The sequence below is a fragment of the Entelurus aequoreus genome, linkage group LG12 (genome assembly GCF_033978785.1).
Source record: "Entelurus aequoreus isolate RoL-2023_Sb linkage group LG12, RoL_Eaeq_v1.1, whole genome shotgun sequence".
NCBI classification, from domain to species: Eukaryota; Metazoa; Chordata; class Actinopteri; order Syngnathiformes; family Syngnathidae; genus Entelurus; species Entelurus aequoreus.
This window is the reverse complement of record NC_084742.1, coordinates 13,525,066-13,552,703: the sequence shown is the minus strand read 5'-3', so window position 1 is coordinate 13,552,703 and position 27,638 is coordinate 13,525,066. Positions and strand designations below refer to the sequence as shown.

Genomic DNA, 27,638 nt, shown 5'->3' with positions numbered 1-27,638 from the left:
TAGGGACACAAACAAACAAGGTTACCATTTTCTTTCGCATGGTTAGCATTCATTAGTAATGAAGCACCAACAAATAAATGAAGCAACAAAAAGACACAATTGTATAATAGTTTTCAGTATGGCTTGCATTTATTTAATATGAAGCACCTCTAAAATGTATAAATGTTTACCAAACATAAGTTTGTAACAGAAATAACAATAAACACATTCCACAAACATACTTCTGTGTGGAATTTAATGTTTGCTCCAAAACAATAAAAAAAAAAAGAAAAAAAAGTCCACATGCTCTTTAGCATTTATTAATGAAGTATCTCTCAAATGCATACATTTTGACCAATGAAACGTAAGAATTTAGTTGGTAATGTTACAAAAAATGACATTACACACCTTCCACAAACATGGCCGACATCCTGCGTGGAAGATTTTTCAGTATGGTTAGCATTTATTAATGAAGAACCTCTCAAATGTATACATTTCTACCAATAGAGCATAAGAATGTATTGGTAAATATTACAAAAACTGGCAATAAACACCTTCAACAAACATGGCCGACATGTGCTGTGTGGAATTTTTACTCCAAAACATGCAATTTAACATGGTTAGCGGTTATCAAAGAAGCTGCATGGAAGATTCCAAAAATTCCACACAACATGCTGCTGTGTGGAATTTTATTTTTGCTCCAAAACAACAACAAAAAAAGTCTAAATAGTTAGCATTTATTAATGAAGAACCTGTCAAATGTGTACATTTATACCATTCAGACAAATTTAGTTGGAAATATTACATAAAATGGCAATAAACACCTTCCACAAACATGGCCGACACGTGGAAGTTTTTCTGTGTGGGATTTTTGCTCCAAAACACGCAATTAAAAAAAAAAAAGTCTAATGGTTAGCGCAGTGGTTCTTAACCTTGTTGGAGGTACCAAACCCCAGCAGTTTCATATGCACATTCACCGAACCTTTCTTTAGTGAAAAATAAAATGTTGTTTTTTTTCAAATTCTAGACAAAGTTATGTTTTTGGTAACACTTTGGTATGGGGAACATATTCTAAGTAACAAAGACTTAATTTAGAGTGTTTTGGACACTAGGGGAACATATTCTAAGTAACAAAGACTTAATTTAGAGTTATTTGGTTAGGGTTAGAGGGTTAGGGCCAGAGTTTGAGGGTTAGGGTTATAATAAGGCCATGCCGAAAAAGGCATTAATAAGTACTTAATAATGACTAGTTAAGAGCCAATATGTTACTAATTTGCATGTTAATAAGCAACTAATTAATGGTGAATATGTTCCCCATACTAAAGTGTTACCATGTTTTTTTACTGGTGCACAAAATGAACCGTGCATGAACATCACCTTGTTCAAACAACAAAACCAACACAGTGCATAAACTCACAACAAATTACACACCTGCAAATCAGTCTGACTTCTGCTGTTGCCGTATCCGTAATACGCCGATAGGGAGAAGTTTTTATTTACTCAATGAGTCGGGTGTGTTTTGACCTCCGCCGAACCCCTGAGCCCGACTCACCGAACCCCTAGAGTTCGATCGAACCCAGGTTAAGAACCACTGGGTTAGCGTTTATCAATGAAGCACCTCTCAAATTTCTACATTTTTAGCAATCACACATAAGAATTTTGTGGAAATAATCCAAAAATGATGCAGCACTTTCCACAAACATGGCCAATTTGCTGCATGCAAGATTTCTTAAGAACACACAATTAAAAAAAATTAATAATTTTGCGTTCACATACAGAGCACTACCTAAAGGTGTCTTATTTGTAGCAATAAGCGTTTGTTTGTGTTCTAACATGCAGCTATCATCATTTGAAGAATCGATGTAAACAACACAAACCCAACAATGTTTGTCAGTAATACAGATTTTCTTTCCACTGTTGTGACTGAAACGATGAAAGCATTTCTGTACAAGTCAGGCGGCTTTATTGAGTGTGCATTGTCGCTCACTGATTTGATTAAAAAATATGCTGCCTTTAAACCGATAAAAATGCTTATTTTTAGTTTGCAGTGTCGTACCAGTAGACTGAGAGGTGTTTCTAATATTCTGGCCAACATTTGTTGCTGCAATATATACCAAACAGCTGTCAGTGTGAAGCAGACACAAAAATGAACGTATTGTTTCGGTGATGCTGAGTAATGCAAGTGTACCTAATCTTGTGGCCGGCGTGAAGACCTCACAGGGAAAAAACTCCCATGATTCCTTGCGTGCACACGTTCAGACACTCTTTGGACTCCAGCAGAAGAAGAAGCCGGTCATGAGTTTGTTATTCTTTCAAAAACTAACCTTGTCTTCTCCCGCTGCAGACGACGCTCCCTACCCTCACGTGTCCCCCAACGCTGCGATAGACGACCGCAGAAAGAGCCGCGTTCCGGAAGAATTTGTGGGCCTCCTCCACGGATCCTCCCCAGCCTGCGAGACCCCCGACACGCCTTACCACCTTTATAGCCCCAAACCTAACAAACACCTGCAGGCGCCTGAATTCAGCAACGTGATCACAGGAGCTCCGTCGTCGTCGTCGTCATCAACAACCCAGAGGACCTCCGCTAGCCCCCAGAAACCTCGAGTGGTCTATCGGACTGTGTTCCACACTAGGGTCAACCAGGACCAAACCAGGCCGGGACCGGTGGACTGTTTCACGCTAGCCGGCTCCTTTCCATCTGGCGCTAACGGCGAGCTACCGCAGTGCGGAGGGAACGTCCCCAAGGGTGGTGCATCGGGCCCCGGCTACGAGGAAAGGGCCTGCACTCTGGGGAGGATGAGGTCCATGCCCCGCAGCGTGCTGGACCTGCAGCTGTCCAAATCCTTGTCCAAGTCTGACTCCAACCTGGTTGCCGTGTCTCCCATTCAGGTGGGCTTTTTATTCAGGGTTCAAAATCTTTGTCACATACAATATTCTCTTCAGGTGTTTTGGAGCAATCAAACATTAGAATTTAGTGAAAAATAATAGATTACAAACACCTCATCAATCAATCAAAGTGTATTTATGTAGCCCTTAATCACAAGTGTCTCAAAGGGCTGCACAAGCCACAACGACATCCTCAGCTCAGATCCCACATCAGGACAAGAAAAAACTCAAGCCAGTGGGATACAATGAGTAACCTTGAAAGGGACCGCAGATGCGGGGATTATAATCATTAAAGTTGGAAATATTATAGAAATTATAATATATAGTGGGTGTAAAAAATTGTCCCAAAAACATAAAATGTCGATGCATGATTACCAAATTTTGAATAGTTTTAGCCACCAAATATAATAATTTTGTTGGAAATGTTACAAATATTGTATATAAACCTTCCACAAACATGGCTGATATACCAGATGGAGGATTTTCTCAGAATTACACAAAATGTTGTTGTGCATAGTTCCCAAATTTAGAATAGTTAGAGCAACCAAATGTGAGAATATAATTTGAAATATTGAAATTATACACACTTTCCACAAACACGGCCAACATGCTGCGTGGAAGAGTTTGTACCAAAATCATAAAATGTTAACATTATTTCAGCATGGTTAGTTAGCATTTGTTAATGAATCACCTCCCAAATTTAGAATTGTTTTAGCAATCAGACATCATTATTTAATTGGAAATATTACAGGAATTATAATCCACAACATAGTTGGTGGAAGATTTTGGTCCCGAAATACAAAATGTGGATATTATTTCAATCAATCAATCAATCAATGTTTATTTATATAGCCCTAAATCACAAGTGTCTCAAAGGGCTGTACAAGCCACAACGACATCCTCGGTGTCGAGTGGGTCTGACATAATATTGTGAAAGTCCAACACATCAGCGAAAGTCCAGTCCATAGTGGGGCGAGCAGGAACCATCCCGAGCGGAGACGGGTCAGCAGCGTAGAGATGTCCCCATCCGATGGACAGGCTAGCGGTCCACCCCGGAGCAGAGTAGAAAAGAAAAGAAAAGAAACGGCAGATCAACTGGTCTAAAAAGGGAGTCTATTTAAAGGCTAGAGTATACAAATGAGTTTTAAGATGGGACTTAAATGCTTCTACTGAGGTAGCATCTCTAACTGTTACCGGGAGGGCATTCCATAGTACTGGAGCCCGAATAGAAAACGCTCTATAGCCCGCAGACTTTTTTTGGGCTCTGGGAATCACTAATAAGCCGGAGTTCTTTGAACGCAGATTTCTTGTCGGGACATATGGTACAATACAATCGGCAAGATAGGCTGGAGCTAAACCGTGTAGTATTTTATACGTAAGTAGTAAAACCTTAAAGTCGCATCTTAGGTGCACAGGAAGCCAGTGCAAGTGAGCCAGTATAGGCGTAATATGATCAAACTTTCTTGTTTTTGTCAAAAGTCTAGCAGCCGCATTTTGTACCAACTGTAATCTTTTAATGCTAGACATAGGGAGACCCGAAAATAAAACGTTACAGTAATCGAGACGAGACGTAACGAACGCATGAATAATGATCTCAGCATCGCTTGTGGACAAAATGGAACGAATTTTAGCGATATTACGGAGATGAAAGAAGGCCGTTTTAGTAACACTCTTAATGTGTGACTCAAACGAGAGAGTTGGGTCGAAGATAATACCCAGATTCTTTACCGAGTCGCCTTGTTTAATTGTTTGGTTGTCAAATGTTAAGGTGGTATTATTAAATAGATGTCGGTGTTGAGCAGGACCGATAATCAGCATTTCCGTTTTCTTAGCGTTGAGATGCAAAAAGTTAGCGGACATCCATTGTTTAATTTCATTAAGACACGCCTCCAGCTGACTACAATCCGGCGTGTTGGTCAGCTTTAGGGGCATGTAGAGTTGGGTGTCATCAGCATAACAGTGAAAGCTAACACCGTATTTGCGTATGATGTCACCTAGCGGCAGCATGTAAATACTAAAGAGTGCAGGGCCAAGAACCGAACCCTGGGGAACTCCGCATTCAGCATTCATTAATGAAGGGCCTCCTAAAAGTGTTGTTTTTGAGCAATCAAAAATATGAATTGGAAATAATCAAAATAATGCAACACCTTCCACAAACATGGAAGGTGTTGTTACCTTTGTGTAAATTTGCTCTTATTTCAGCGTGATTAAAGTTAAAGTCCCAATGATAGTCACACACACACTAGGTGTGGTGAAATTATCCTCTGCATTTGACCCATCCCCTTGTTCACCCCCTGGGAAGTGAGGGGAGTAGTGGGCAGCAGCGGTGGCCGCGCTCCGGAATCATTTGGGTGATTTAACCCCCAATTCCAACCCTTGATGCTGAGTGCCAAGCAGGGAGGTAATGGGTCCCATTTTTATAGTCTTTGGTGTGACTCGGCCGGGGTTTGAACTCACAACCTTAAAGTCTCAAGGCAGACACTCTAACCACAAGGCCACTGAGTCCGTTAAAATGAGTATTTATTGAATTACCTATCCAATTTAGAAGTTGTTTAAGCAGTCAAACATAAACATTGAATTGGGAATATTACCAAAATGATTATAAACACTTTCCAAAAATGTAGAATTTTTTTTTAGCAATCAAATGTAAACATTTAGTTGGGAAAATAATACAAAATGATTATGAACACTTTCCACAAACATGCTGCGTGGAAGATTTTGTCCCAAAAAACACAAGATGTTGATATTATTTCAGCGTGGTTAGCTTTTAAGTTAATGAAAAACCTCACAAATGTCGAATTTGTTTCATTTGGAAATATTACAAAAAATTAATAACCACTTCCCACAAACATGGCCGATTTACAACATTTGTGTTTTTTGGTTTTTGTCCAGGAGGAGAACATTTGTTGTTCCGGATCTCGCGGTCAAGATTCCGGCGGTGGCGGCACCATTTCGACGGGAAAGCTGGAAAGAACGCCCTCCTTCACGGCCGAGTGGGAGGAGGTAAGATGTGGCCATCACTCGGGTTTTAAGCGGCGCACGTGACCGAGCTAAATTCTGCAGCCGGAGGAACCACAGCTGAGCTTTTCATTGATTTCTGTCTGCGTCTCCAAGCAGCCGTGTCGGGCTTTGTTTACGCCTTTGGCGATTGACATGGATGCCGCCCATCCATCTACTGGGCACCACTGGTGGGGGGTGGGGGGTGGGGGGTGTCTCGGTCCAGAAGACAATGTGGACTTTGTCCGATCTTTGCAACTGGAACAGCTTCTACTTCTCTATGAAAGGAGTCGCGACATTTTTGGTTGACTTTTTGAAATATATTTTTTCAAATGTAAATGACTTTAAATACACATTTAACATTGAGCCAGCACACTGTAGAAATCATCTGTAGATTTCAAGGTCAAATGAAAGCGGAAATTTTTGTTAAAATTATTGTTTCTCCGTTTACAATAATGTACTGTTAAAAACAACAACCTTAGATTTTACAATTAAAAAAAACTGGCAGCTCAGTCGCCAGAATTTCACCATAAAAATAACAATGGTCAACTGTCAGAAATTTGGTGTCAAAACTACCGCTACTGTAAATTTTACAGTAAAGTTCTGGCGCTGAACTACATTATTGTGCAGTTACAGTATAGTGTAAAAAATGGTAGTGAAAATAAGATAAAATAAAAACATGGATCAAAAATTATATTGTTCTCTTAATGTCAGCATTTAAGGTAGCTAGCGATTAGTGCGCTAGTTGTCAGGTAGCGATTAGCAGCGCAAGCCGCCAGCTAACAATTAGGACGCTGGTTGTCAGCTAGCAGTTAGCGCCCCAGTTGCCACCTAGTAATTGTTACGCTATTTGCCAGCCAGCGATTAGCGTGTCAGTTGCCAGGTAGCGATTAGCGGCACAAGCTGCCAGCTAAGGATTAGGACGGTAGTTGTCAGTTTGTGATTAGCGCACCGGTTTCTAGCTAGCAATTAGCACACGAGTTGCCAACTAGCGATTGGCGCGCTAGTTAGATAGTTAGTTATTAGCGATTAGCAGCGCAAGCCGCCAGCTAACAATTAGGACGCTGGTTGTCAGCTAGCAGTTAGCGCCCCAGTTGCCACCTAGTAATTGTTACGCTATTTGCCAGCCAGCGATTAGCGTGTCAGTTGCCAGGTAGCGATTAGCGGCACAAGCTGCCAGCTAAGGATTAGGACGGTAGTTGTCAGTTTGTGATTAGCGCACCGGTTTATAGCTAGCAATTAGCACACGAGTTGCCAACTAGCGATTGGCGCGCTAGTTAGATAGTTAGTTATTAGCGGCAGTATACTGTATTATTTGAATATCTTTGTATTTCACAATAACAAGGTACCTTTAGGGACCATTTTCATTTCAAATAGAATTTCATATAATATTTTTAAGTAGGGGCCCTGCTTCATCTCTTCCTCAGTTTGTGGGTCTCCTGCCCATCCCAAGTCCATTTGCCCTTGCACATTGGTTTCTGCATGTAAACATTTTTTTATCCCTATCAAATGTGTTTTGTGTTCATATTTTTGGGCATCTGGAATAGATAAATTGGATTCACATTATTTTCAAGTAACTGGTTTGGTTATCGTACGATTCGGTTTTTGTTGGGCCATATTCTGATACGAGGTATCGTTACTGTCGATATTTGTATCGGTCTGCCCACCTTTGTTTACATTTAAGAGCTTTAGCTTAGTGGTTAGCTTTTTTGTATCCTTCTATTTGTAGCGTAGCATGTTTAGCTATTTCTCGTCCTCCAGTGATAATGGTATATGTAAGAAAGTTTAGTTGCCGCCATGGAGGTGAAAAGTAGTTAGGAGGATGGTACTTTCCGTTGAAGAGATGGGGGTTTACTTGTCGCTATCACATTTGCAGACACAGCTACAATGTTTCATAAACATGCATTGTCACAAAATCACGATAGTATTGAAAGCTCTATTACCGGCCAAGTTTATATCCTGTATCGTGTCTATATAGCGCAACCCTATTTCAGAGTAAAGCAAACATGAGCTTCGTACCAGCGTGACCTCTCTTTGTCTAACTCGTAGTGACCTGCAGGTTGCTCCTTGGAATGACTTTTCTTTGCTCTCGCTCTCTCTTATGTTTGCTCAGATCGACAAAATTATGAGCTCCATCGGGGCGGGGATCGGCAGCGGAATGGACGCGAAGGCGGTCGCTACAGGTAAAATAGCAACACTCTATTATTATGTCGTGATGCATGATGGGAAATGTAGGGATCATTCTTAATGACAAAAAAATAATTTAATGGTACAGTGTTTTCCAGGCTATAGAGCGCACCGGTGTTTAACCCTTGTGTAATGTTCATATTGTTGTTACTCAGCCAGCGTTTGTGGGTCTGCCTCACAATCAAACACTTTTATGTTAAAACACTGAACATATGTTTATTGGGATAAGGTAAACATCTGTTCAGTATTTTAACATAAAAGTGTTTAATTGTGAGGCATTAAAAGCAACGGGTCCATCAGACCCACAAACACTGGCTGAGTAACAACAATATGAACGTTGCACGGAAAATTTCTCTGCCAGTTTCTGCATCCCACAGGGATTCTTCTTTTGTGTTTCTGCACCTGCGGTTCCCACACAAGCTTGCAACATTGTTTGTCAACACTGTCTGCTCTCATTTTCTCGCACATTTGACCCTCTGATGTTCTGTGTACCTACACTCTGTGTACCTACACTCTGTCCTCCTCCTGTCTAGGCCTGCTGTGTGTGTGTGTGTGTGTGTGTGTGCGTGCGTGTGCGTGCGTGCGTGTTTGGGTGGGTGGGTGGGTGCGTGTGGTACACAGAACATCAATTTCCACACTTCTATTAGCCCCGGGTCCAGTGGACCCGGGACATCTTAAATATGTATTTTGATATATGTTCTTCACAGAAAATGAGCCGAAGTCAGTGAGTCTCAGTTTGAAAAATGTATTAATTGTATAATTTTTCTTTTAATAAAAAAATTAAAACGGGTCCCACAGACCCGAACACCACACATACTCCATATTACATATTTGGGTATCGATTCGATACCAAGTCGTTACAGGGGCAGTATTGGCCATACTAATGAATAATTTTTGATCACGGTTATAATCAGACAAAAACAGAATGGTGGTGTTACAATATCAATTTAATATTTAAATTGTTTCATTATTCCTTTTCATTACATACAAAATGTTGACCACATAAAGTCATTAGGTCAAAATAACTAACATAATTAAAAAATACTATTGTGCCCCTTTTTAAATCCTTGGTTTTTGCACTTCAAGTCCGCCTTTGTCCATAGAGTTATTTCCTGAATTTAAATAAAAAAGTATACTCGGTATCGTTACTGTCGATATTCTTATCCATCCGCCCCCCTTTGTTTACATTCAGCAGCTTTAACTTTAGCGTTTTTGTATCCTCCTACACTGTGTAGTGTGGCCTGTTTAGCTAGTTCATGTCCTCCAGTGATAATAACACTTTTAAGAAACATAATTTATTTGCCGCAATGGAGACAAGGATTTGTGACTTGCCTGCCGAAGCCGCACACCGAATGGTCTGTCGGTACCTGTCCGCTGCCTCCGTAGTCCCATGAGCCAAAGGGACCTGATAAGGCTCTTTCTTCAGCATGACGGCCTTCCAGCGGGTTCTGGAATTACCGCCACGACAGGCACCTCAGCTCCGATCGGCCGCCAAACACTTGGTTAGCACGTTAAATCTTTGTGGGAACATCACATTTATACTAGTGCAGTCAAATGATAATTTATTTGAATCCGATTAATCACACTTACGGGTTTGGATTAAGTGTGATTAATCATAGTAAATTACTTGCTTACATACCGTATTTTCCGGACTATAAGGCGCACTTAAAATCCTTTTTTTTTCCTCAAAACTTGACATTGCGCCTAATACCCCGGTGCGCCTAATGTACGGAATAATTCTGGTTGTGCTTACCGGCCTCAAAGCTATTTTATTTGGTACATGGTGTAATGATAAGTGTGACCAGTAGATGGCAGTCAAACATAAGATATACGTGGTAAGAGGTATGATGGCAAAATCACTCAAGTAAACAACACTAACATTTTATATGTTCCATTGAAAATATAGAACATTACACACGGGGCTCAAAAATCTCTCAAAATGTTTTAGTACGATTTTGGTAAGCTATGAAGCCACACCGCTTGGTGGATTGTATTGTGCTTCAACATACGAGTATTATTTTGGTGTGTGTATAAGGTAAGACATATTATCTGGCGTTTTGTTTCGCAATATTATGCAAAAGCAACCTTTCTTACCTTCTGGTACCTGCTGATCTGTATTTGGAATCTGCATAAATCCTGAAAAATTGCGTGAATCCGTCTTTGTAGCCCGTACCGACGACATAGTCGATAGGCTTCTTCTTTTTCTCTATCTTCTTGTTATGTGATATTCATCCTCTGCTGTTGCCATTTCTAATATAAAGTAGTGTAAAGTTGTTACTTATATCTGTCAGTAAACTCGCCATGAAAGCGCTAAAACATACCGGTGTAGTGAGTTTACATTATTCACCCAAGGAACTTTAGTTATTAGAGTTCCGGTCGGATGTTTTTTCACTGGACACTTTTCAGTCCTTGTTGTTGTTTCCGGGTGAAAAGATGCTGCTCCGTTTTTGATTTAAGTAAAGTCTGAATGTCATTAAAACAGTTAGCTCCGTCTTTTGACACTTCTTCCACTCCCGTCCTTGCACGCTACACCGCTACAACAAAGATGACGGGGAGAAGACGCTGCCGAAGGTGAGCCACGTAAATAAGACCGCCCACAAAACGGCGCATCCAGAAGCGACTGTCAGAAAGTGGCTTGAAGATGATCTGTAAAACATAATCCATGCAACATTTTGACGAAAGAACCACCATTACATGTTATGCAGACCACAAGGAAGTGTTTTCAATTTAGAAAAAAAATAATAATAATATGACTCCTTTAATGCGCCTTATGATCCGGTGCGCCTTTTGTATGAAAAAATTATCGAAAATAGACCATTCATCGGCAGTGCTCCTTATAATCCGGTGCGCCCTATCGTCCTGAAAATACGGTCATTTAAATTGACCTAAAAAAAAGACCACAATATTTTGACACACATTGCAATTATACTGTCTAAATGTCACACACAAACATTTTTGTCATGTTTTACTTGAATGTATGTCATTTATTTGTTCAAAACCAGGTAACGGTATTTATTATCTTAAGTCCTGTTGGGGTTTCCACCAGTCGTATTCTCCTCACCTTTAACATATGCATCTCCCACGCCACCTTTCAGGTAACCATCCACAGTTAAGGTTAAGGAACGTGTGAGCTCGATATAAATTGCGTGATTAATCTGCAACTATACACTACATGATTAATGGGATATTTTTTTGTGATTAATTACACGAGTTAACTGGTTATTTATACCCGAGCTGTGTTCTTGTTAAAATCCTTCCGAGGTGCTCTCAGCATGCTTTCTCCACACTGACCTACACTTTCTTCTCTCCTTCCTTTCTTATCTGTCAATCTAAAGCCCACACTTACCATGGTCACTAGCCCCCCCCCCCCTCCCCACCCCCGTTATGCGCATTCTGTCGCCAGAAATGTTGTGAGGGCTATTATGTGCGGCGCGAGGTGCGCGTAGAGGCAAGCAGTGTGGTGCGCGATCGACTGGAAGAAGCAAGGAGGTGAGAGAGATAGAGAGCGAGAGAAAGATAGATAGAGAGAGAGAGAGAGAGAGTGGGGTGTGGGAGGTAGCATACAGATGAACGTGGGAGTCCTTGATGGAGAGAATCTCCAGTGCTCTCTCTAGTTCTCTCTGGTGGAGCAAGGGAGCGCAACAGATGAAAACGGGCGCCTCTTGCCTCTCGGATCTATAAACCTCCATCCTCCTCCAAGCACCTCAGCAGGATTTACACCCAGGACGGGAGCTCTTTTTTTGGATACAACCTCTACCTTCACCCCGTCCACCCGAGTCAGCGCCTTGCACGCTGACCCCCCTCCATCCTCGCCATGCCTCTAGCCTAGCCTCCCCCTCTGCCTAACCCCAACCCCTCCACCCCCGTCCACCCCATGGAAGGCATGGCGGGCTCCTTTGACAGCCACTTTGCCCGCCACAACATGATGTGGCAGTGCCAGCTGTCCCAGCCGGACTGCCGCTGCTACCGCGTGGACGGTTACTCCCTGCTGAAGCGTCTGCCCCTGCACCCCCTCATAGGTCCCCGCTGCCCGCTGCAGTCCGTGGGCCAGTGGCTCGACTCCATCGGCTTGGTCCAGTACGAGAACCACCTGCTGGCCAACGGCTTTGACAACGTCCAGTTCATGGTGAGTGGAACATGTTTTTACCAAGTTCTTAGATTTCCTCCATCCCTCACTTCCCCCTCCCTTTAGCGCCGCCTCGCTCCTCTCAAATCTCCTACGCACTAAAATCCAACGCACCACCTCAGATCCTTCATTCTTGAAAGGTGTTTAATATTCTTTTTTAAATGTGCTCGCCGGTGTGCACACACCTGTAGCTCACCGATGCTATTCAGGCGGCGGTGACGCAGGACCAGAGACTCTGCGGGACATTTCGCTTTGAACAACACTTTTGATGTTGGCACGCTGTCTGTGTGTGTGTGTGTGTGTTGTGTCTGTGTGTGTGTGTGTGTTACAGCTGCACTGCTAGTATTCCCACGAAGCGGGAGGTGCTATTATTCCAATTAGCGCACATAAAAAACAATAATTAGTCAATTCACACGTTAAAAAAAAACGACCCATCCTCTTCATTATGTTCTACAACAGCCCCCCAAAGGAGAATCTCTCCACTTCCTACATGGGTTACCCATGGCAACGGCAGGAAGTTCTCGAGTTCCTCGCACACGTGGTCAGTGTACATGAGGACAACCCTGTCATTAGGCTGCGGCCAATCGGCAACAACTAGAGCGAGGCATTATACTTGATAAAAATAATGATATGAACGGCCAAGCAATACATTTTTTTTTATATGTTGCACAACAGAACCAGTGTTCTAATAGAATAGATCGTAGGGCTTGCATATACAACAAGTTATTATTTAAACAAAAATAAGGATTGAAAGTGTGTATGTGAAAGTGGAAAAGATATTTGAGCTTGCTTTGACTCTGTTTAATATCAAAGGGGCCCTATCTTGCACTTACATATTGGTACCTGCTTATGTGTGTTTGGCATTTGCACAAATCCCGAAAAGTTCAAATCAAACCATGGAGGCATTGCAGAGATATTCGTAAAACAATCTTGCCTTTTCTCAAACTTTCTTCAAGCGGTCCGTTTGGAATTTTGTTCAAGTGTGACGGCAGCGTATTATCCATATATGGTAGAAATTTACCCTTGTGTGAGTTATCCTATTTTAATTTATGTAAATGCCACGACATCATGTCCACGATGAAACCCAATGACGAAAATGCTCTGTTGTTGGTTCCTTTTAACCAGCACAAGTCACTACATAATCTTTCAGCCTCACCTGAATTAAAAAGTGCCTTACTTTTAACTTTTATGACTCGTGGCAATGTGCCGTTAACTGGTAAGATGTCGCTCTGATTTCGTGCCAAGAAGAGTCCTGATTCACTCACAATCTTTCACAAATAATGGATTTTACGAAAAACTACTTTTAATGGCAGGCTCTTTCACTACTTGTTATGGCAATGGAGCAGACAATGAAATGGTAAGTCACAACAATTAGGTTAGGAATATGTGAATGATACGTTACCAATATTAGCTTTATTTGTTGTGTAGCTAGCTTAGCCCTCTACTGTAAGACAATAAATAGTGCGACCGTCTTCCAGCAATGGAAATGATGTTTTTTTCGGAAAAAAAACAACTACTTTTAATGGCGTAGTCGGTGGCTACTATTTATTGCTATAGAGGAGACAATGAAATGCTAAGTAATAACAGTAGGTTAGAAATGTATAAATGATACGTTAGCAATGTTAGCTCGATTTGTTGTGTAGCTAGCCTAACTTTCTACTGTAAGACAACTGGTCACCGTCGTTTTCCTAAAAACTACTTTTAATTAGATCAGCGCCTAAAGTGTTTGGCAATCGACCATTTGGTAATATAATCCGTTATTACGTTCGTCATGTATATCGTAGCGTGGTTTACTGAATAGCTGGCTTGAACCATTATTGTTTACAAGTGGTCAAACCAGGAGCAGTGAAATAATAAACAGGATATAGAATAGAAAAGCAGTTTATCGTTGATATACACAGGTATATGTCCAGGATTGAGCATTGGATAGAGAAAAACTCTGTAGAAGTTTACCTTAGCCAGCGTACTGTACCAGAAATTCCCGGTCGGGCTTCCTTACTTTTTGTCCGCCGTGTCGTCTCCTTACTCTTTGTGCTGACGCGGAACCACTGTGAGTTGCTGGTCTCGCTGGATCATCTGGGATGTTGTGTTGTAGTAGAAGTCAAGTACAAATTCAATGGCTGGTGGCTATCACTGGTGTCCATATTCCATACGGTCTTAGTCAAACAAAAAACGAATACTGTACCGAATATAGATGCGGGGCAGGGACGGAAGTGTAGTCAGCGTGAGGAGGCGTGGTAAGGAGGGCTTTGTTTGCATCTAACAATGAACCGTTTTTAGAAGCAACCAGAACGTGTCGTTAAGATAAGTCTTTACAGCAAAATCTATAAAAAAATTTGACCAAACAACCATCATTTACATGTTACATAGACCAAACATTTTAAAACTGTTGCTGATTACTATAGATATGGGTACCTTTCACATTTGAACTGATACCATCCACCGGTACCAGGGAATCGATATCGATACTCAACTGTATCAATTTTTTTAACTTTTTTTGTGTGTTCATGAGTTAAGATTTTAATTATTCAATGATAAAATAAGATTTTTTTGAAAACATGTAACATTTAATAACTGTGCTGCCCAGATGTTCTATCTTGTTTTCTTTCACTTCTGATTCTCATTTGCAAGTATTACCGGTATATAGTAAATGTTGCATATAGTTGCAATTCCAAGACTTTAGATGGCTGTCGTGTAGGAGCCGAAGTCAGGAAGTAGTCTTTGCCATTGTTAAATGTGCCAGTCTTGTCTTTTGGTGAGTCCTACAAAGTGTTTTTATACTGTACGTACTGAACCTATTACACACCAGGTGTTTTTCTGCAACCCAAATTCGGTACCTGCCCGTACTAATGATCCATCACTTGTGGAATTATTTGGGGGGAAAAACACCATCGGGAGGTTGTTAACTGCCACAGCCTTTAATGCCAATAATTCTTCACTAATTAGAGATGGTGGGGATTTTCTTACCTGCAGTCTAAATGGTACTACAGCGAATAATTGGAGCATTTATTTAAATGTCCCATTCATCTGTGAATTTGTTGCATTACCACACGAAAAACAGTTCCTTACAAAAGGAAATAAACCAACAGATTAATCGATTCATCAAAAAATAATTGTTAATCGATTCAAGTAATAATTGTACGGTGCAGCCCTACTTTTGTTCCTTTGCATGCTATTGGAAACCATGTGGAACTCTTAAAGATGTCTGCTGGAGTATGCTACGGTGGTCTATAAGCCTGTAGTTCTTTGGACATTATTGACGCTCATGGACGGATGGAAAGATAATGTCTCAAAAAATGGATTGCAAGGCGATCTCCATGCAGTTTAGTTGCAGGTCATGAATGGCACCTCAGGGATTGTGTGGCACACTCACTAGCTGTATTGACAATGCACATATATATATATATTTTTTTTTTTAATGAACAGGTGTGCAGAAAGGAATATGAAACATGCAACTCTGGTCAGCAAGCCGAATAGTAAACAGGAAAAAAAAAGGCTTAGTTCTATTTATATCGATGACGGAGATGAAAATCAACGACCCACTTGTGAGACGAACACATTTTAGCCCAGCTATATTGAGCACATGTTTTTTTTCTTGAAGTGACACACATCGAGGCATCGACTGACACAGTATCACTTCTTGTGTAGCATGAGGCATGGATGCTTCTGTATCAGCCATTGAGAGCACCTAGCGGTAATTACTGTATGTGACCCGCGTGCACGTTATCACAACAGACTCAGCGCTAATTAGGCGTGTCTGGTCACCTTCACCAGCCAGTCGAGGACGAGCATCATGAGCAAAGAGGGCGGAGCCTAGCTTCGCTTATGATTACATGCAATCAGCTTTTCTGCTCACGAAGGCCAATTGGAAGAGCTGTAGAGACCAAAATCAAAAGACTGCAAAGAACCATATTACTGTTGGTGTGCATCATAATCATAATCAGCGTCTTATGAGAAGTCGCTAACTGAATATCGATGTCATCCGTCTCCATTGTGGCCCTAACCTCCTTGCTACCCAGCAGGAATTGTAATTTGCCCGCCCGTGATCAGACTATTGTGAGACGACGAGGGGGAGAAAATGACTTACGAGATTGATGAGCCGCTACGCCTTTTACATACCAAGCGATCCCCCTCCCTTCCCTCACCCGTTCCAAACATGTCCTCCATAACGCTATGCATACTGATGACTTTTCGTGGTAATACCCCGATGCTGTACTTCGCTCTTCCCCGTTGGGAATGCTATGATATGTTGTGACGCGTGAACCAGCCTAATGAGGCAAACAGGGCCACGTTTAGGGAGTGTAAGGAGAAAATAGATATATTAGTACCTGATTCCACCCCCGGCGGCGACTCTGCGCTGACTCGGCAGAGAAGTCGTGTAGCTCGGCGCTCCATTAATCAGCCTGGGAGCTGATCTGTGAACCTGCGCTCTTTTTAGATGAGAAGAAGAAGAGCGGCGAGACCAATAAGGGGCTGCTGCCTTCAGCTTTATCCTCGTCCCCAGGGGTGCAAGTTGCACTGATAAGCTAATAAGGCGCTTTTTGTTGCTGCTGTGGTCACGCACGTCTCCAGAGAACAGAATGTAACAAACATCTGAGATTCAAATGTGGCAGTCGAAGTACTAAACGGCCTCCTTAGGCAAAAAAACAAACATGTGACATCTTTAACCACCATTTTAGCTTTGTTTACGTCTATCTTTGACTCTATTCTGTCAGACTTTACATTTCTGAAGCTATAACTATTCTAACATACATTTTATTCACTTTATATCATAAATAGTGTAGTTCTACTCACTTTATCTCATGTTATCTTTAGTTAACAGTCCACTAAAGACGAGTCGTTTTACTCACTTTATATATATAGTGTGATGTTTAGTTAATGTTTTACTCACTTGATATAATTTGTACTGATATTTAGTTAATATTCCATTAAAGACGTGTAGTTTTACTCACTTTATTACATACCTGAACAAAAATATAAATGCAGCACTGTTGTTTTTGCTCCCATTCTTAACTCAAAGATCTAAAACTTTTACCATATAAACAAAAGACATATTCCTCTAAAATATGGTTCACAAATGTGTCTAAATCTGTGTTAGTGAGCATTTCTTCTTTGCCAAGATAATCCATCCCACTTCACAGGTGTGGCATATCAAGATGCTGATTAAACAACATGATTATTGCACAGGTGTGTCGTAGGCTGCCCACAATAAAAGGCCACACTGAAATGTCCAATTTAATCACACAGCACAATGCCACAGATGTTGAGCATGCAGTTGGCATACTGACTGCAGGAATGTCCACCAGGACTGTTGCCTGTGAATTGAATGTTCATTTCTCCACCATAAGCCATCTCCAAAGGTGTTTCAGAGAATTTGGCAGTACATCCAACCGGCCTCACAACCGTAGACCACGTGTAACCACACCAGCCCAAGACCGCCACATCCAGGAGGTGCACCTTCATGATCGTCTAAGACCGGCCACCCGGACAGATGCTGCAACAATTAGTTTGCATAACCAAATAATTTCTGCACAAACTGTGAGAAACCGTCTCAGGGAAGTTCATCTGCATGCTCGTCGTCCTCATCGGGGTCTCGACCTGACTGCAGTTTGTCGCCGTAACCAACTTGAGTGGGCAAATGCTCACATTCGATGGCATCTGGCACATTGGAGAGTTGTTCTCTTCATGGATGAATCCCGGTTTTCACTGTTCAGGGCACATGCTGATGTTAATGTTGTGAATCGAGTGGCCAATGGTAGGGGTGGAGTTATGGTATGGGCAGACATATGTTATGGACTATGAACGCATGTGCATTTTATTGGTGGCATTTTAAATGTACAGAGATACCGAGGCCCAGTGTTGTGCCATTCACTCGAGACCATCACCTGTTGCAGCATGACAATGCACGGCCCCATGTTGCAAGGTTCTGTACACAATTCCTGGAAGCTGAAAACATCTCAGTTCCTGCATGGCCAGCATACTCACCGGTCATCTCACCCATAGAGCATTTTTGGGATGCTGTAGTTCGGCGTATACGACAGCGTGGTCCGGTTCCTGCCAATATACAACAACTTGGTACAGCCATTGAAGAGGAGTGGACCAACATTCCACAGACCACAATCAACAACATGATCAACTCCATGCAAAGGAGATGTGTTGCACTGCGTGAGGCAAATGGTGGTCACACCAGATACTGACTGCTTTTATGACCCCCCCCCCCCCCTTTATTGTGGGCAGCCTAAGGCAGTGGTTCTCAAATGGGGGTACGCGTACCCCTGGGGGTACTTGACGGTATGCCAAGGGGTACGTGAGATTTTTTAAAAATGTCTGTCAAAAAGAACTGTGAAAAGAAATGCAACAATGCAATATTCAGTGTTGACAGCTAGATTTTTTTGTGGACATGTTCCATAAATATTGATGTTAAAGATTTATTTTTGTGTGAAGAAATGTTTCGAATTAAGTTCATGAATCCAGATGGATCTCTATTACAATCCCCAAAAAGGGCACTTTAAGTTGATGATTACTTCTATGTGTAGAAATCTTTATTTATAATTGAATCACTTGTTTATTTTTTAACAAGTTTTTAGTTATTTTTATATCTTTTTTTCCAAATAGTTCAAGAAAGACCACAACAAATGAGCAATATTTTGCACTGTTATACAATTTAATAAATCAGAAACTGATGACATAGTGCTGTATTTTACTTCTTTATCTCTTTTTTTCAACCAAAAAGGCTTTGCTCTGATTAGGGGGTACTTGAATTAAAAAAATGTTCACAGGGGGTACATCACTGAAAAAAGGTTGAGAACCACTGGCCTAAGGCACACCTGTGCATTAATCATGCTCTTTAATCAGCACCTTGATATGACACACCTGTAGCAAAAAGAAGTGCTCACTAACACAGATTTATTTTAGACAGATTTGTGAACCATATTTGAGAGGTTTTGTGTATATAGTAAAAGTTTTAGATGTTTGAGTTCAACTCATGAAAAATGGGAGCAAAAACAAAAAGTGCTGCGTTTACATTTTTGTTCAGTAGAGTATAATGTTTTGTTATTATTCCACTAAAGACGTAGTTTTACTCACTTTATATCATATACTATAGTGTGATGTTTAGTCAACATTCCACATAAACATGTCGGGTTTTTTTTACTCTCTCTATATTTTGATTGTTTGTGAACATTTCTAAAAGAATAACTTTTTCACCTTGTCATTACGATGTATTGTGTGTAGAATTTTGAGGATAAAAATAATGTATTCCATTTTGGAATAAGGCTGTAACATTAAAAAAAAAAAGGAAGATTGAAGCGATGTGAATACTTTCCGGATGCACTTTACACGCTACCCATTATGCAAATACAACTATGATGCATGTTACAATCAAACAGCTAGTGTGTAATAAGTACAATAATTACAGTACAAACACTTTGTAGGACTCAACAAAAGACATTCCGCTTAAGGCAACACACTTTAGTCTATACCAGGGGTCGGCAACCCAAAATGTTGAAAGAGCCATATTGGACCAAAAATACAAAAACACATCTGTCTGGAGCCGCAAAAAGTTAAAAGCCATATTACATGTGTCATGAGATATACATTTAATTAAGAGGACTTAAAGGAAACTAAATGAGCTCAAATATAGCTACAAATGAGGCATAATGATGCAATATGTACATATCGCTAGCCTAAATAGCATGTTAGCATCGATTAGCTTGCAGTCATGCAGTGACCAAATATGTCTGATTAGCACTCCACACAAGTCAATAACATCAACAAAACTCACCTTTGTGCACTCATGCACAACGTTAAAAGTGTGGTGGACAAAATGAGACAGAATAAAAGTGGCATAAAACACATCCTAGAAAGTCGGAGAAAGTTACACATGTAAACAAACTATACGGTGAGTTCAAGGACCGCCAAAATTAGTAGGACAAAACGGCGCTCGCCAAATACTCGAATCAGTGAAGCATGTTTAATATAAGCAGTGTGATTTATAACAATTAGGGAGGTTTGTGTCATGTTTGTCCTCCTACAGAAACCATACTAAACAAAAAAATACATTTTTCCCCCTCATCTTTTTCCATTCTTCATACATTTTTGAAAAATCTCCAGAGAGCCACTAGGGCGGCGCTAAAGAGCCGCATGCGGCTCTAGAGCCGCGGGTTGCCGACCCCCGGTCTATACACTACGTCTTGGAATTGCAACTGCATGCAAAGTCTACTTGCAAATTATACTCGGAAGTGTAAGAAAACAATATATAACAACTGGACAGCAGAGGAAATTTTTTTTATTTTATCGTTAAATAATTAACATTGATTAGTACATGAACAAAAACGACCAAAAATTGTTACCATTGAGTACCGTTATCGATTACCAGGTATCAGGAATTGGTAATGTATCGGTGAAAGATACCCATCCTTACACCTGACCTTGTTGAGCACTATAAAAAATGTATGGATGTTACTCTAGAGTTGTGCAAAATTATGTATTTTTAACAAATGTGCTGAGATTTAGGTACAATTAGAAAGATTAAATCAACCAGAACAAACAAATAATAATGCACAAAGACAAAGTGAGGCCATTTGTGGCGCAAACAAGTATGCCACACGTTGGTTCGCGACAAACTTGCCAGCACGGCTCATGCGACAAATGCCAATGAAGCTCATGAATTTTGGAGGGCAGCGTCATGAAGTGCAGTGAAGATGCTGCAGCTCACACTGAGTACTTCAAAGTGGAACCACAGGCGCTCAAACGGGGGAAATCGACGTCAAGTACAAAGTGTTTGCTTAATGTGAAGTACACTCACTGTAGTTCCACCACGCGCCACGTTTTGGATGAGTAACACGCGTGTTTGTTCCGCAGGGCAGCAATGTGGTGGAGGACCAGGACCTGCTGGAGATTGGCATCCTCAACTCGGCACACAGACAGCGCCTCCTGCAGGCCATACGGCTGCTGCCCAGGGTCAGTAGCTCAGTTACTCCATTCATGCGCCATCTACTATGCTTGTGGCCTTTTGTAAATAGGGAGCAAATTAGAGTATGTTCCTGTATAGATTATTTTCACATGGTTTTTGTCACTATTATGCCTTTAATGAGGCGCCAGAACACTTCTGGAGAGGCGCAGCTGGGGGAGAAAAAAAGAAAAAAACGTGTGCAAACCTGCTAAATTAATTTCACTTTAGTCCAAGACAAAATAATGGCTTTTTACAGCAGAGTCTGGGACATAAATCGTTTTTTACAGGGGGTTCCAATTGTTTTAAATATACTTCGAGGGGCAGCTCACTTCGCCACACTTTGAAAAAATACTATCAGTATTAGTATTTTGTTTTTTAATGTTTTTTAATTATTTACTATAGTAGTGCAGTGGTTCTAAAACATTTTTTACCAAGTACCACCCTAGAAAACACTTGGCTCTTCATGTACCACCATAATGACAAATATTAAAATACACTAGCATGGTAGGCCTAAGTATTCATTAAAACAAGGCAGACCTTTTATTTTACAAGTGTATTTATTACTTTTGTCCACTGTAACATTACACTCGGTTTGAACGGCAACACTGTGATTAAATATAGGAAAATAAAACACTGTACTTTAATCAAGTGATTCTTTGGCGTACCACTTGATGGAGCCTGCGTATTATCAGTGGGAGACGTACCACAGTTTGAGAATCACTGCATGTCTTTGTAAGATTGCATCCACCCACTATAGCAGAGGTGTCCAAACATTTTCCGGCGAGGGCAACATAGAGAAAAATTGAAGGATGCGAGGGCCACTTTTATACATTTTGTATATGAAAAATACTTAAACCAAAACAATGTAGGTGAACATATGCTAACATTTGCAAAACATTTCTATATCTTAGCTTTGTGTTATAGATAACAAAGCAATAAAATCATCCATGATTATTTTAATAATGATTTTATTTGTATTTGTTAACTGTGCTCTAGAGGCGTGATTGGGAAGAATGGCCGCCCGGATCTGAACCCGAGCGGTGTTTTGTTATTGGACTTTTGTGCCCGTCACAGATTGTCCATAACGAACACCATGTTCAAACATAAGGGTGTCCATATGTGCACTTGGCACCAGGACACCCTAGGCCGCAGTTCCATGATCGACTTTGTAGTTGTGTCGTCGGATTTGCGGCCTCATGTTTTGGACACTCGGGTGAAGAGAGGGACGGAGCTTTCTACCGATCACCACCTGGTGGTGAGTTGGCTGCGATGGTGGGGGAGGATGCCGGACAGACCTGGCAGGCCCAAACGCATTGTGAGGGTTTGCTGGGAACGTCTGGCAGAGTCTCCTGTCAGAGAGAGTTTCAATTCCCACCTCCGGAAGAACTTTGAACATGTCACGAGGGAGGTGCTGGACATTGAGTCCGAATGGACCATGTTCCGTGCCTCTATTGTCGAGGCGGCTGATTGGAGCTGTGGCCGCAAGGTAATTGGTGCCTGTCGTGGTGGTAATCCTAGAACCCGTTGGTGGACACCGGCTGTGAGGGATGCCGTCAAGCTGAAGAAGGAGTCCTATCGGGTTCTTTTGGCTCATAGGACTCCTGAGGCAGCGGACAGGTACCGACAGGCCAAGCGGTGTGCGGCTTCAGCGGTCGCAGAGGCAAAAACTCGGACATGGGAGGAGTTCGGGGAAGCCATGGAAAACGACTTCCGGACGGCTTCGAAGCGATTCTGGACCACCATCCGCCGCCTCAGGAAGGGGAAGCAGTGCACTATCAACACCGTGTATGGTGAGGATGGTGTTCTGCTGACCTCGACTGCGGATGTTGTGGATCGGTGGAGGTAATACTTCGAAGACCTCCTCAATCCCACCAACACGTCTTCCTATGAGGAAGCAGTGCCTGGGGAATCTGTGCTGGGCTCTCCTATTTCTGGGGCTGAGGTTGCTGAGGTAGTTAAAAAGCTCCTCGGTGGCAAGGCCCCGGGGGTGGATGAGATCCGCCCGGAGTTCCTTAAGGCTCTGGATGCTGTGGGGCTGTCTTGGTTGACAAGACTCTGCAGCATCGCGTGGACATCGGGGGCGGTACCTCTGGATTGGCAGACCGGGGTGGTGGTTCCTCTCTTTAAGAAGGGGAAACGGAGGGTGTGTTCTAACTATCGTGGGATCACACTCCTCAGCCTTCCCGGTAAGGTCTATTCGGGTGTGCTGGAGAGGAGGCTACGCCGGATAGTCGAACCTCGGATTCAGGAGGAACAGTGCGGTTTTTGTCCTGGTCGTGGAACTGTGGACCAGCTCTATACTCTCGGCAGGATCCTTGAGGGTGCATGGGAGTTTGCCCAACCAGTCTACATGTGTTTTGTGGACTTGGAGAAGGCATTCGACTGTGTCCCTCGGGAAGTCCTGTGGGGAGTGCTCAGAGAGTATGGGGTATCGGACTGTCTGATTGTGGCGGTCCGCTCCCTGTATGATCAGTGCCAGAGTTTGGTCCGCATTGCCGGCAGTAAGTCGGACACGTTTCCAGTGAGGGTTGGACTCCGCCAAGGCTGCCCTTTGTCACCGATGATTCTGTTCATAACTTTTATGGACAGAATTTCTAGGCGCAGTCAAGGCGTTGAGGGGATCTGGTTTGGTGGCTGCAGGATTAGGTCTCTGCTTTTTGCAGATGATGTGGTCCTGATGGCTTCATCTGGCCGGGATCTTCAGCTCTCGCTGGATCGGTTCGCAGCTGAGTGTGAAGCGACTGGGATGAGAATCAACACCTCCAAGTCCGAATCCATGGTTCTCGCCCGGAAAAGGGTGGAGTGCCATCTCCGGGTTGCGGAGGAGACCCTGCCCCAAGTGGAGGAGTTCAAGTACCTTGGAGTCTTGTTCACGAGTGAGGGAAGAGTGGATCGTGAGATCGACAGGCGGATCAGTGCGGCGTCTTCAGTAATGAGGACGATGTATCAATCCGTTGTGGTGAAGAAGGAGCTGAGCCGGAAGGCAAAGCTCTCAATTTACCGGTCGATCTACGTTCCCATCCTCACCTATGGTCATGAGCTTTGGGTTATGACAGAAAGGACAAGATCACGGGTACAAGCGGCCGAAATGAGTTTCCTCCGCCGGGTGGCGGGGCTCTCCCTTAGAGATGGGGTGAGAAGCTCTGCCATCCGGGGGGAGCTCAAAGTAAAGCCGCTGCTCCTCCACATCGAGAGGAGCCAGTTGAGGTGGTTCAGGCATCTGGTCAGGATGCCACCCGAACGCCTCCCTAGGGAGGTGTTTAGGGCACGTCCGACCGGTAGGAAGTCACGGGGAAGACCCAGGACACGTTGGGAAGACTATGTCTCCCGGCTGGCCTGGGAACGCCTCGGGATCCCCCGGGAAGAGCTGGACGAAGTGGCTGGGGAGAGGGAAGTCTGGGTTTCCCTGCTTAGGCTGCTGCCCCCGCGACCCGATCTCGGATAAGCGGAAGAAGATGGATGGATGGAACTGTGCTCTAAAATAAGCTTGTATTTACTAATATTGCTATTGTACCATCAACTGAAACGCTTTTGAGGGCTTTAGTACACTCAAAAACATATCATGTCTCACAAGAAATGACCTCATACAGTAAGACGCTTAGGTTGTTGGCCATTTTGGTTTTCAGGTCCCATTTTTGGGGGATTTGGTCCCGCTGAATTTTTCATAGTTTTTTCTTCTAATTTGGGACCTGTTTAGTTTGTCTATAGAATGTGTCGCGGGCCAATACAAATTGAGCTGTGGGCTGCAAATGTGGCTCCTTTGCCCAATAAAAGTAGAAAAATTAATCTGGCAGAGCACAAGTATAGATATTTTCATGACACTATCCTTAAATGTATGGTATTTTTGTTGCTTTGACAAAAATATTATTTATGAGGAGTTATGGAAGTAGCAAAGCTAAAGTGTAGACTTTTGGCATGTGTACTGTAGGTTTCCGACACCTTAAAAACTTCCCCCCTCTTCTCTCCCAAACTTTTTCTACACTTGCTGTCACTTTTGAGTATCAAAATAAAAGTTCATAAATAATGAGTGGTTGTGCTAGCAGCAGCAAACACCCGCCAGCCTCCTCTCCTGCCCTTCCTGTAAAAGAGGCGTTTGCTCCGTGAGAGTTCTTGTCTGCTAACAAGCAACACCGCCCATCCATACAGGTTTAATGCGCCAACGGCCGGACAAGAATTGATAAATAATAAAGACAGAAGCTGTTTTGTTGCATAAGAGTACATTAGTCCAATAGTACGCAGCAAAAGATTGGCACGTTTGGCTTTAGTAAGTACTCAAGTTCTGTAGGCTTCCTCGACTTTGGCACGTTTGGAAGAGGTGGCATCATTGCATGGCACCATTGCATGCACATACATAGACATAGAACCAAGTCATACAAGGACTGTAATGCGGTCACTTAGCGCTAGTTCTTTATTATAACCAACACACTTCATTATAGAAATAAATACAAATACTCAAAATAATCCAAAAGTCAAAACCCAGGCTCGCTCGCTCACCCGCAGCTACATTTGGATGCATAATAATTACATTCCATTTAATTAGACTGTCGCTCCTCGCAAGTACTTAACAACAACCCACACACTTGATCATTTAAAGGCCTACTGAAATGATTTTTTTTTATTTAAACGGGGATAGCAGATCCATTCTATGTGTCATACTTGATCATTTCGCGATATTGCCATATTTTTGCTGAAAGGATTTAGTAAAGAACATCGACGATAAAGTTCGCAACTTTTGGTCGCTGATAAAAAAAGCCTTGCCTCTACCGGAAATAGCGTGACGTCACAGGTGGAAAGGCTCCTCACATTTCCCCATTGTTTACACCAGCAGCGAGAGCGATTCCGACCGAGAAAGCGACGATTACCCCATTAATTTGAGCCGGGATGAAAGATTTGTGGATGAGGCACGTGAGAGTGAAGGACTAGAGTGCAGTGCAGGACGCATCTTTTTTCGCTCTGACCGTAACTTAGGTACAAGCTGGCTCATTGGATTCCACACTCTCTCCTTTTTCTATTGTGGATCACGGATTTGTATTTTAAACCACCTCGGATACTATATCCTCTTGAACGCGAAACGGACATTCACAGTGACTTTTATCTCCACGACGATACATCGGCGAAGCATTTTAGCTACGGAGCTAACGTGATAGCATCGGGCTTAACTGCAGATTGAAACAAAAGAAATAAACCCCTGACTGGAAGGATAGACAGAAAATCAACAATACTATTAAACCATGGACCTGTAACTACACGGTTAATGCTTTCCAGCCTGGCGAAGCTTAACAATGCTGTTGCTAACGACGCCATTGAAGCTAACTTAGCAATGGGACCTCACAGAGCTATGCTAAAAACATTAGCTATCCACCTATGCCAGCCCTCATCTGCTCATCAACACCCGTGCTCACCTGCGTTCCAGCGATCGACGGAGCGACAAAGGACTTCACCCGATCATCAATGCGGTCGGCGGCTAGCGTCAGATAGCGCGTCTGCTATCCAAGTCAAAGTCTTCCTGGTTGTGTTGCTGCAGCCAGCCGCTAATACACCGATCCCACCTACAGCTTTCTTCTTTGCGGTCTCCATTGTTCATTAAACAAATTGCAAAAGATTCACCAACACAGATGTCCAGAATACTGTGGAATTTTGCGATGAAAACCGAGCTTTTCGTATTGGATACAATGTGTCCGAATACTTCCGTTTCAACGATTGACGTCACGCGCATACGTCATCATACATAGACGTTTTCAACCGGAAGTTTAGCGGGAAATTTAAAATTGCACTTTATAAGTATTGGCCGTATTGGCATGTGTTGCAATGTTAAGATTTCATCATTGATATATAAACTATCAGACTGCGTGGTCGGTAGTAGTGGGTTTCAGTAGGCCTTTAAATAAATGCTAAGACTCTAAATCAGAGCTGGGCAAATATTTTGACTCGGGGGGGCCACATTGAGAGGAAAAAATGTGTCTGGGGGGCCAATGTGTATGTGTGTATAAATGATATGTACACATTTAGCTGTAAAAATCTGCTGTACAGTATGTGTGTTTGGGTCCCTTTTTTTCAGGAACACTTAATAAAACCAAAAGTCAAAATGTCCGATAGAGTTGTAAAAACGCTATGACAGACCACCTCAAAAGAACGGAATGGAAATTTACAGTTCTTTACTGAATGGCACACCCAAAATGTACATTAAAATAAGGAAAGTGGTATTTACAATATTAACTATGAACAATAAAACACTGAATATTAACAACATATGAACGTCGCTCCTCTTTTACTTCTTAGACCAGCTCCTCCATAGACATCTTTTACAATCAAGCAAAACACAACAAAAATGTAACAAACAGCAAAATATGAATGCGAAGGGTAATAAACTCCTACAATATAATATATTATCAAATAAAAATCTGCTTCCGCATCTGTTTTTGACACATGCGTTTGGGGCTGGATGCTCTGAAAACAAACCCCGCCCACTCTGCTTTGTACCTGGTCTGAGCTGCTGTGACGTAGATTGCA

General features: G+C 42.3%; 1 protein-coding gene across 4 annotated transcripts in view; it reads left to right on the top strand.

Annotated features, from left to right (window-relative positions):
- The window catches only part of anks1b (ankyrin repeat and sterile alpha motif domain containing 1B), a 227,437-nt gene that overhangs the window by 147,448 nt on the left and 52,351 nt on the right, over positions 1-27,638 (top strand). For all 4 annotated transcript variants that reach the window (XM_062064802.1, XM_062064805.1, XM_062064803.1 and 1 more), the window contains 5 exons: positions 2,324-2,868; positions 5,758-5,868; positions 7,976-8,045; positions 12,069-12,175; positions 21,038-21,136. In XM_062064802.1, the coding sequence (XP_061920786.1) occupies positions 2,324-2,868; positions 5,758-5,868; positions 7,976-8,045; positions 12,069-12,175; positions 21,038-21,136 (932 nt within the window). The remainder of the gene's footprint in view (positions 1-2,323; positions 2,869-5,757; positions 5,869-7,975; positions 8,046-12,068; positions 12,176-21,037; positions 21,137-27,638) is intronic.